The sequence below is a fragment of the Camelina sativa genome, chromosome 19, assembly GCF_000633955.1.
Source record: "Camelina sativa cultivar DH55 chromosome 19, Cs, whole genome shotgun sequence".
In the NCBI taxonomy this organism is placed as follows: domain Eukaryota; kingdom Viridiplantae; phylum Streptophyta; class Magnoliopsida; order Brassicales; family Brassicaceae; genus Camelina; species Camelina sativa.
Genome location: NC_025703.1, coordinates 24,093,374 through 24,105,256, shown reverse-complemented (window position 1 = coordinate 24,105,256; position 11,883 = coordinate 24,093,374). Strand labels below are relative to the sequence as shown.

Sequence of the window (11,883 nt, the reverse complement as noted above, 5' to 3'; positions counted from 1 at the left end):
TATACACTGAAAAAATATTATAACCTAAAAAATATAACATAGGCAACCCAAACTGAGTGAAATGCTGAGAGTTAATTAGGGGGAGAGAGTTAATTAGGGGGAGAGCACGTGAGGAAGAGTGGTAACTGTTAGTTATGTACGTTGGGCAAAATTGTCAATATTATAGAAAATATATAGTATATTATAGGTTAATGGTTAGTATAGCCAGTCATTTAATTAAAGATTTTTTTTTGGTTACTGCTGCCAATTTTCCTTATTTTATCTCAAGATTATTTTGTATTTTTTTTTTTGTTATAAAGCGTGCTCAGCATATGTTGGGCAAAAGCCACTTTATAAATATTCCGATTCCATCAATTATCACTATATACACCTAATTTAGTGGGGGGGGGGGGTATGGACACCGACTGTGAAAGAATTTAATAGAATAATGAATTCCAGTGTTATTCGATCAAACATTTTATAAATTCTTATAAAGTCTTGTGTTATTCAAGTTGTTACTTTTTTAACTCTATTAAAATCAAGTGTTATTGGATGTTATCTAATTTTATATAACATCATTATTTAACGAGAATTCAAGAGAAATGTTAGTGTAAAATGTGAAGAATAGATTCTGAGCTTTTAAGGTCAGATTTGGATAGATAAAAAAAAAACATATATTCACCAATTACTCGTGACGCTAACTCATCATTAGAACAAATAAACAAGATATGCGTCCATTGCTCCCAGAATCGGCATTACGGCAGCAGCGAGAAGGTTACGGACGGTCCAATCCCAGCATGAGAACAAGGTATGCGTCGATTGCTCCCAGAAGAATCCACAACGGAGGCAACGATTGTCTCAACAAGTTTCTGGCACAGTACGGATCTCTAAAGAGACCGATATCATCGCAAAGTATAAATTCGAACGCCGNTCAATTACTCGTGACGCTAACTCATCATTAAAGAACAATACCTCTTCACTCACCTTCTTATAAAATAAGGAAATAAAATTTGTATACATTTACAATTATGTTTTTTACCTTTTAAAACACTTAGTTTCTATAAAAAAAAAATCAAATAAAAATAGAATTAATTTGTTTATTAAATTAATTATTTAATGTCAATGGCATACCTATAAATAAGTGCCAACTTCAAGATTTATTTTATAAATGTCTCCAAAAATGTATATATAGATGATTCTGTGAAATAATTCTTTAATTTTAAAAATTCCACTAACATCACTTTCTTACAATTTTTTCAGTGAATCATATTCCGTTATAATTTGTAATAATAATGAAATGATTTTGATTAATAAAAGAACAGAATCAAATTCCAAAATTATGATGGAATATGATTTGGGGCATTTAGGGATGTTGTGGTGGGTGAAAAAATCCGGCGCAGCCCGAAAATACCCGCCTAAAGAAAATCTGAATTCAAAAAATCCAAACAAGTTTTAAGTCTTGTGGGTAAATCCGTGGGTACCCGATTTTTTTGCCTTATCTGATGTATTTTGCATTTTACATTATGTATTTTTGTGTCTATAGCTTTTTTACACCAAAAACAAATGTGATTTATGTTATGTATTTTGTGTATTTTATTATATCGGTGACAATTTTCAAAAATTGATAATCTCTAATTAGATTAAGCAAAAACCAAAAGCAAGTTTTTCAAAAAAGCGCTCAATATTCAACACAATCTTAATTTGAACTAAAGTCTAATATCTATATCTCATTATACTATGGCTGTCAATTAGAGAAATAAGAAGGAAAAAAACACATAACAAATCAAAATTCACAATTCAAAACCCTAAATCAAAATTGAAACTTGATTCCACCCAAAATCAAAGGCTGTAATTTAAAACCAACCTAAAAAATGAAAAATCAAAGAGGATTAGTACGTGAGAGGTGTTAACAAAGAGAGGGTCACGACTATAGAATTCCACGAACAAACCACCCAATTCATCAATTAAGAGAAGCGTCCACCGCAAATCACCCATAGAAGCTTCGTCTGAAGATTGAAAACAACGAAGAACACAACTGCTTTGATGTTGGAATCAAGTGAAAGCAATTAGACTAGGGTTATTATGAATAAAACGGTGTCGTTTTAATAAAAAGGTTTTAGAAAGAAAAAAAAATCCGATGGGTACCAATAGTCTTATAGGGTAAACCGTGTAAGACTATAATGTTTCGGGTACCCGCTCGCTTTTTACCTACTTTTTTTTGATTGAAAAACATCTCCGAAAATTCTACATTATTTATGGGTTTCGGGTACCCATCAGGTTTTAACCCACTTTTAACATCCCTAGAGGCATTGAAGCTAAAATAAAGGAGGTGTATTGAACTTGATATTTTAGGAGATTTTGGAGTATTTAATTGATGATTTTAAAAAATCATCTGAAATCTTATGTTATTGAATGTGAAATTTATAAAAATCATTTAGAATCTCTTATTAGTCAATCAATAATTTATAAATCTCACCTCAAATCTACTGTTATTTAAAAAATCACAATTTCTTGCAAAATCCACCACCTTAAAGGGTGAAACTTTGAAAAAAAAAAAATCTTTAACATCTACTGCATTTTTTTTTTAAGTGCAACTCTCTTTCTCTGTCTCTTCTCTCTTCTCTTTTTTTTTTTTTTTTTTTTTTTTTTTTTTTTTTTTTTTTTTTTNATAGTTAAAAGAATTTACAAACGGAAAAAAGTTGATAATAGTTATGTTTTGTTCATGGAACTAGGATGCGTATGATGGTGTGTTCAGTGCTCGGCCAAAAAGAGAAGATTCTGGCTTTAAAGCAGACAAAACGTGCCTCTGTTGAAAGCAAAACAAGGCCTATTAGTAGAAAGTGGTGTTGAGGCTTTGAGAAAGACGTTCACAAGAAGAAGCTTCCTGTTGAATGAAACAAAGCAAGGTTCTGTGGCAAAAAGTGGTGGTTTAGTTTGTGAGGAGGACTACAACACGGAGGTAGTCACCTGTTAGGAAGAACACGGCAAAGCTACTCAAGAAAAATAAGAGTTAATGGTGAAGACAAGACCGATTACCAATTGGTTCAAAAGGTTCTTATCTTCTTGCCGCAAAAGTTCGATAGCATCGTTGCTGTCCTTGAACAAACAAAGGATCCATCGACTCTCTCTACTACAAAGATGATAGGTATCTTGAAATTGCTTGAGAAGCGCTTAAGTCTCCAAGAAGAACGTATCAATGAGGGTGCGTTTTATGGAGAAAAGTTTGGTACAAGAAAGGGAAACAAGCAAAACAAGAAACGCCATGGGAAGACCAAGAAGTGGTGTGGCGTGTGCAAAATTAACAGTCACAGTAAGGTAGATTGTTGAAGAAAAAAAATAGGCACCAAGCATTAAAAGAGGATGCTTACCTCATAAAAAAAGAAAATGGAGCAGGAGCCGGTTGCAAGAGAAGCCAAAGAAATCATGACAAGACCATGGAGTAGACGTGAAGAAGCTCATGGAGACAGTCGCCAGAAGACTTCAAGACTGTTGACAGACAATTAGAGTTAGACCGAAACTCAATTAAGGGGGAGTGTTAGTGATAATTGAGTTCGGTCATATGCTACATGTTTAATATATACTTAGATATGGGTATGTATATTAATGTATGCACGTGAAGAGGTGTATGTTAGATAGTTGCGTTGTTTCCGTTACTAATCGAACGGTTACGATCGTAGCACTCTATATAATTGTGTGTAATGTTGTATGGCAAAGTTGTCGAGAATAATTAAGAAGTTTTCCACTTTTTCATTCTCTGTTTTTTCTCTACCATGTTCTGTATTTGAGGCAATGGCTTCAAGTGTTGGGCGGTATAAGTTAATTTAGATTCCTCCTTAACCAATTTTCTATCTTAGCATTTCTTGAATGCTATCATATATTATCCAAAATTACAAACTCATCATCTTTTATAGCAGCGGGAGAAAATAAGCTATCTTCTAGTGCTATTAATGTGGACTTTTCTTGTAGCTAGAGTTCACTTCGTTAATCAGTCGTTATATTTGTCAATAGTATTTTTTTTTCTTTTGATAAATGTATTTGTCACTCAATATTTGAAACAAAGAATTATACCACAACATATTTTAATAAAGGAAGTACGTACGTAGAGAGAACATGGTTTACTGACAATCATAATTTATTATTTTACAATCCGTGTTCTCTTCGCGTAATCTTTATATATAGTAATTGATTGAGATTTGGTTATTATAGCTTATATTATTGACTAATTCTGAATTTCACATACTTATTTGTTTGAGCGGTCTATAAAAATGAAGGTCATTTCAAAAGTTAGGTAAATTTTCTTCCAGTTTCAACTGTTCTTTTAATAATTTCAACTGTGGTTTCATCTCAGTTTGAGCAATTTCTCTGAAACAAAATGGCGGAAATGGGAGAAGGAGAGGAAACGATTCAAGGGAGAAACGTAGGAGCCATGTGGGATCTAGAGCAGAAACTTGATCAGCCCATGGATGAAGAAGCTCATAAACTCAAGAACATGCACAGAGAAAAGGTAAGTACGTAATTAGTCATCACACCTCCTTCTCAAGTTTAATTACTTTCTGGTTCTTCGTTTAGATCATCTAGGTTTGAGATTAGAGAAAGTTCTGGCTTTGGTTTTCCTTCTCCGGATATTTACTTAGTTCTGTCTTAGGAACAAAATAGTATAGTATAAGATGAGATCAAGGTAAATCAAATGCTTAGTATAATACAAGAGCAAAACTTCAACACAGTTTACCATTTACATAGTCATGGACATATGAGCTTTCTCATCATCATCTTTTGAAATGATCACTTGGAGGAGCTTGTAGAAGGTGATGGCAAATGAAACAAGAGATCTACTTCTTTCCATAAAACATCAAATACGACATTCCAAGTTGTTCTTTGAAAAAAAAAAAATCAAAATCACATAAAATTCAATAATCAAATCTTAACAAATTTAAAACCCAAATCTCACCAAATCCTAAAATCACAAATTCAATAACCAAATCTCCTAAAATTACACTAAAATCTCTCAAAATTCTAAAATATTAAAATCCCACCAAATCTCACAAAATATCAAATTTAATACACCCCACTTTGGAAATTATCCAGGCTATGCACAATCCTAGTCATTGGCCAGCAATTGTAAGTTACATTGCTCCTCTTATTCTTCATGGTAAAGATAAACCAAACTGGTTTCTTCTTTTTGAACCAACCAATTGTAACACTGGTGCCTTTGTGATTGCAAAAAGTGTTACTGTGGATCTGAGACGGTCTTCATATGTTGCTCGTGGATTCCCCATATGGCTGAAAGGTCTATTTGAGAACGAACAGAGAATGCTTTATAGTTCTTTAAACTAGCCATCTCTTACTGTTTCATTGACCAGTCTTTTTTTGGGTTTTCGTTTATATATCTATACATCTTTATTATATCTATAGTTTTGGTTTTGTCGTTCATAGTTAGAATGTGTGTTCTTGAAACTTCCCGGAAAAAAACAAAAAGAGAAGACTTTTTGGGTTTTAAGCGGTGATTATATCTATATAATCATTTTTTCTTTGGTTTGCTTTCCCTTTTATCTTCATTGACTTTATTAATCTTATCACATAATTTCTAGTATAACACTAAGATATCTTTTACTTATTTACTCCTATATATTATCCTCCTTTGTTTTTCTTTTAGTGTAACTATCCTTCCCTTTTCTACCTTTTCTTATGGCTGACGAAGTGTAGAATAATTTACAATATATGGTTATGGGCCGAGATGATCCGGAACTGTTTATTCCCCATGTAGCATATGCTGGAGTTCTAGCTAGAAATTGGGTTAGTTTGATTGGGTGTCCTCTTAATACCAACGATCAAGAGCTTAGGCGTGTGATCCTTGCTTTGCCTAACTCTTGGGGTGTATCTGCTAGGGTTCATGGGCGTGTGTATTTGTCCAGTTTCAGTTCCGTTCGGAGTTTGAATTATCAGCAGTACTCAGAAGGGGACCTTGGTTGTTTAATAACTGGTTTGTTTCTCTGCAAAGGTGGGAAGACTTTCCTGAAGATGATTTCCTCACCTTTATTGATTTTTGGGTCCAAGTCAGAGGTATACCCTTACCTTATGTTTCTGAAATAACTGTTAGGTTCATTGCTAATAATACACTTGGTGAGGTTGTTGAACTGGATTTCAATGAAGAAACGTCTACACAAATTGCTTTTATCAGAATTAAGATAAGAATTGGAATCACAGACCGACTTCGGTTTTTCAGAAGAGTCAGATTTGAATTAGGAGATGGGGCCATGATTGGTTGTTGGGGTTGGTGGAACCTGCAAGGATCAAAAATATTGAATAGGACTTATCTGGATGCGATCTAGGTCCAATAGACGTTCTTTGAACCACTTCTTGTACTACTCGATGAACTACTTCAGGGTTCTTGTCTTGTACTGGCTTGTTGGCTTGTTTACTGAAGTAGGGGTCTTCCTGGAGTTCCTCTAGAGTATCTTGATCAGCCTCTTGATGCTCGTCCATGTCCTCTATGTCTTGGTCTTGATCTTCACTATCTTGATCGGAGGTGTAGCTTGTATCACATGTCTCTTGCAGATCCAATGTCTTCTCTTGGCTTCTTGAGGTTCCTTGACCTGCCAAAAGAGGTTTCATACCTGGGGAACTGGTTTGATCCAGGCTCATTTGGGTGAAGGCTTCAGCAAGCTCTTTCTCAGTGATGTGTCTGTATTTTATAGGTTTTAACCATAGTTTTTAGGTTTGTTTTGAGTCTTTTATTGAGTCAAAGTGTGCTTTTTGAGTCTTTTTAGTCTTTTATGAGTTTGTACAGGTTCTAGGTTGCTTTTGAAGGAAACTGAGTGTTTTGGGGATGAAAACAAGCATCTGGAGCCATTTTGGTGAAGACTGATCGGACTAGCAAGCATATGAAGCAAACACAGAAAAAGCATCCTGGATCGGCCAATCCACATTCGGATCGACCGATCCCGTACCCGAAGCAACTTTTCCTTTTTCGTTTTAAACCGACTTTTAGGGTTTTATTTTACTATTTAAACACGAGGCTCGACCTCTAGAAAGACAACTTTTATTCTACGCCGCTTTTGAGACTTGTAAGCTTGGGAGAAGATCTCTAATCCTTTGTATCTCTTTGGAGAAGATTTCTGAATCCTTTTATTTCTCTTTGCAAATCAATTATGATTTCTTCATCCTTGTTCTGCTGTTCTTTTATTTCCATGTCTGAGTAGTTCTACTATTGGGTTTCGGGTTTCAAAAGGGGGGTTATGATTCTCTAAACTTAGGTTTGTTAGATTTGTGATTGATCTTATTGTTCTTCATTTATAATTGTTCTTATTGCTTAAGCTAGATTGATCACCTATATTAAGATCTTAGGGTAAACTCATCGTGGCACCGAAAGTGTTGTTGAGTTACTTGAAAGAAACATAGGTGAGCAAGGTGGACCTTAGCCAACGGAAGTTGAAGTTGAGGCACCTTGTGAACAAATCAAAACATGAGCTTTAATGCTTGCTTGTTTAGCTAGATCCAAGTGGAAGTTTAGGGTCTAGTTATTTCTTTGCATAGTTAGCTATCGCTGCGGAAGTAGGTTAGCTTTATAATTGTGTTTTGAGTTTAAGAACGGTATCTAATGCTTTTCCAATCTATCATCTAAATTTGTGATTGTAATCCCCTAACTGATTCCCTACGCCCAATACCTTTCCTTGATTTCAAAACCTTTATTTATTTTATGCTTTTAATCGATTACTTGAAACACAAACTTTCTCTTTGCTTTAGCTATACTCGGTCTACATAATTTCATAGTGTATCGTTTGGTCTCTATGGATTTGACCCTGGAGTGTTACGATGACACCACTAGATCTTGGTTGAGTGCACATTAGGTTTTATTTGACACTAGATCAATTTGGCGCCGTTGCCGGGGACCAAAACGTTGCCTTTGAGATTTTAGATTCATGTTTAGTCTAGAGTTTGTTTTACTTTATATTACTGATTTGTTCTTGTGTTCTTTCTTTTGTACTTCAGGTGCATGCAAACAAGAAGCCAAAAGCCAACTGATTTGCGTAACCTGCGGAACGAAGAATTAGCACACCTTGAACGAGAAAACCGAAGAGCAAAATCCCAAGCCGACGTTATGGCTGAAGGAAACGAAACAGATGCTCGTCAACCTAACCCTCCAGCTGCTCTCGTTCGTCAACAGCAGCAATAGCAAATACAGCTTCCACAAGAGCGAAACAAAGTGGATCCGAATCCACCAGCAAGGCGAACCACCCTGAGGGATGACGAGGCTCATAACAGGCTGTTTGCGAATCGGTCAGCAATTCAGCCACCAGCTCCTGGTAGACAGGATTATGAAAGCAAGCACAGTCTGATCAACTTGGTTCAGAATCGCGTGTTCAATGGGTTATCATCGGAAAGTCCTCTAGATCACATAGAAGCCTTTGAAAGACTGACCAGCACGACGAGATCCAATGGTGTCCCCTATAACTACCTTATGCTGACACTCTTCCAATTCTCTCTGGGGGATAAGGCACTTAGATGGCTGAACCTTCTGGATTCGGGATCGATCACCACTTGGGAGCAGTGTAGAGCCATTTTCCTGAATCACTTCTACACCAAGTCTCGATCGACCAAATTGAGAAGCAAGATCACCACCTTCTCTCAAGGCGGTATGGAGACTTTCTGCGAGGCATGGGAGAGATTTAAAGAGTACTTGAGGGACTGTCCCCACCATGGCTACTCCCAAGAGAACTTGATGAATATCTTCTATGGAGGTATTGAGCAGAGGTACCAGATGGCACTGGACACAGCTAGCAAGGGAGATTTCTCCACTAACACAGCCAATGAAGCAAATCTTCTGATTGAGAATCTAGCTGCAAGAAACAGTAACCATGGTGCAGAATATGACCGTTCGGTAAGGGTCAATGCTGTAGAGACCGATGCCATCAAAGACCTCACGGCCAAAGTGAACCTCCTCCTAAAAAGAGACCACCAAAGCGTCAACATGATTGAAGAACAGCCAGTAGTGTATGCGGAATTTGGGGTTGATACCTCTCAAGATGCAACTGAAGAAGTTAACTACATAGGAGGACAAGGAAATTTTTCTGAACCACGGTTTTAATCAGAATTTCCGAAACCACCCTAATCTGTCCTACCGAAGCACTAATGTCGAAAATCCTCATGATCAGATCTCTCCACCGCGACCTCAGCAGAACAACTTCACGCAAGGATTTCAAGCCAAGGGGACGGGATTTGGAGGATCAAACTTTCAGCAAAAGCCGCAAGCAAACAATTTTGCACAAGCCTTTCAAGCACCACAACACTAACCAGCTGCCCCGCAAGAAAGCAAACTAGAGCAGATGATGCAAGCTCTGATGGATAATCAAAAGAAAAATTCTGGAGAGATCAATGTCAGATTGGACAACATGTATTCGGAGCTGAATGGGAGGATCGAAACGTTGAACACTCACGTTAGGGTCTTAGAAAATCAGGTGGCCCAAGCTTCTGCGAGAGTCAAGGCACCTCCAGGCAAATCTGAGGCCAACCCAAAAGAATTCATGAACGCCATTACTCTCCAAATTGGAAGGAGATAGAAGCACCACCACTGACAAAAAGTACTGACTAATCCTCTGAGTAGACTGGCCGATCCGAGGTATCCAAACAGAACAATGACCCAGTCAGAAACACTCAACAAGATGCAGATGATGTTGTGATAATTGGTGCTAATGAAGCTGATAAAGAGGCCAACAACAAAACCCAGCGGACGTATACTCCCAAACTTCCTTTTCCAACCCGCCGTAAGACGAAGATACAAGAGCGTGAGTATGGAAAGCTAAAATCAGTAGTGGATGAGCTTCAAGTCCGACTACCTTTTATCGAAGCAGTGCGAATGGTTCCATCTCTCAAAAAGTATATGAAGGAAATCTTGACCGATAAACTCAGCTTGGAACAAGGGGTGATGTATCTTATGCATGCGTGTAGCCAATGTCAGTTTACGCTACCTTGCATTATTGGAGAGCTCAAGTTTAGTCATTGTCTATGCGATCTTGGAGCCAGTGTCAGTTTGATGCCACTAAGTGTAGCAACTAGACTTGGTTTGTACACCTATAAACCGACGCAAGTCACCCTTGTCCTAGCTGCCCGTTCTACTAGACGTCCAGAAGGGTTGCTGGAGAACCTTCCAGTACAAATTGGGAACTGCTATATACCCACAGATTTTATTGTTCTGAAACTCGATGAAGAATCTCAAGACCCTATCCTACTAGGTAGGCCTTTCCTAGCCACCGCTGGTGCAATGATCAACGTCCATGAAGGGAAGATAGATCTGCACATGGATGATTTGGTACTTCAATTTAATCTGGAGATGGCGGCTAAGAAGCCAACTATTGATGGCCAGATCTTCTGGGTTGATACGGTCGAAGAGATAGCCACCGAGATCTATGAGGAGATATGTTCGAATGAAAACCTAGCAGTAGCATTGACGAAGGAGGAACCAGAGCTGGGATACTTGGCTGAGGAGACTACAACCATGGCAGAGGCACTTGATGCTGCAGTGCACCTCGAACATGAAGTTTTGTTCATCAATATACAAACTGGATTGCCCGATCCAGAAATCGGATTGGCCGATCCGATCTTTTCTCTGAGCACTACTGACGAACACGGGGGATTAACCATTCCTGTCTCTGGATTAGCTGATCCAAACCTTTGCACCACAACTGAAAGTGATCACGAGGATTGGAGCGAACTGAAAGCTCCAAAGCTGGATCTGAAACCACTCCCTGAAGGGCTCAGGTATGCCTATCTTGGACCAAATTCATCTTATCCAGTGATTATTAATTCTAACCTGAACAATGTTGAGACCGCACTCTTGCTCTGCGAATTGAGAAAATACAGGAAAGTCTTGGGCTACTCTCTAGATGATATTTCAGGTATTTCACCAGAATTGTGCTCTCATCGAATCCATCTGGAAGACCCGTCTAAATCCTCCATTGAACATCAACGAAGATTAAATCTGAATCCGAAGGAAGTTGTGAAGAAGGAGATTCTCAAGCTTTTGGCCGCCGGTGTAATTTTTCAAATCTCCGATAGCACATGGGTGAGTCCGGTACATGTAGTGCCAAAGAAGGGGGGAGTGACAGTCGTTGCAAACGAAAATAATGAATTGATCCTCACAAGGACTGTTACAGGGTATCACATGTGCATCGATTACCGAAAGCTAAATGCAGCCACTAGAAAGGATCACTTCCCTCTCCCTTTTATTGATCAAATGCTTGAACGACTTGCTAATCATCCTTACTATTGTTTCCTAGATGGTTATTCAGGTTTCTTTCAGATTTCAATCCATCCGGATGATCAGGAGGAGACGACGTTCACCTGCCCCTACGGAACATTTGCTTATCGTCGAATGCCTTGTGGGCAATGCCCCTGCCACTTTCCAGCGTTGCATGATGTCGATTTTTACTGATTTGATAGAGGATATCATGGAGGTATTTATGGACGATTTTTCGGTTTATGGCTCATCATTCTCTGTTTGTTTGTCTAATGATGTTTATATATTTACCCTGTTTTCCCTTAATATATTCACATCTTTTGCATCTTTTAGTATCCATTTTGACCATTATTACATAGCTTTAGGACTGTTCTTGCATTAGAGTTTAGTTGCATTGCATTTGCATCTTTTCATGCATAAACAGGTGATTTTGGAGCTTAAGGAGCATGGAAGCAATGCTCAGGAGAAGTGAAGCAATCATGAGGAGAAAGCAAGAGAGTTAAGGCTGAAGAACCAAGGTCCGGAGTCCTACTCGACCGCCCACTCGACCAGACACTCGACTGTGTGCAGAGAGGGACTCAACCGAGTGGAAGGAGCATAAGAGGAGCCAACTCGACCGGTCACTCGACCGAGCACCGGGTCGAGTTGGCCGAGCCGCCTAGCTATTTTGT

General features: G+C 38.1%; 1 protein-coding gene and 2 pseudogenes across 1 annotated transcript; all 3 read left to right on the top strand.

Annotated features, from left to right (window-relative positions):
- Window positions 4,232–9,089, top strand: LOC104767061. The gene is made up of 2 exons (XM_010491083.2): window positions 4,232–4,483; window positions 7,969–9,089. The coding sequence occupies exon 2, from the start codon at window positions 8,438–8,440 to the stop codon at window positions 9,062–9,064; it is 627 nt and encodes a 208-aa protein (XP_010489385.1). The 5' UTR covers window positions 4,232–4,483; window positions 7,969–8,437; the 3' UTR covers window positions 9,065–9,089.
- LOC104768150 lies at window positions 5,665–6,643 on the top strand (annotated as a pseudogene).
- LOC109130902 overlaps window positions 9,303–11,883 on the top strand; it is an 18,043-nt pseudogene continuing 15,462 nt past the window's right edge.

What these genes read in the sequence shown, in the direction of transcription:
- LOC104767061 (XM_010491083.2), top strand. Translation starts at nt 8,438, where the DNA reads ATGCTGACACTCTTCCAATTCTCTCTGGGGGATAAGGCACTTAGATGG.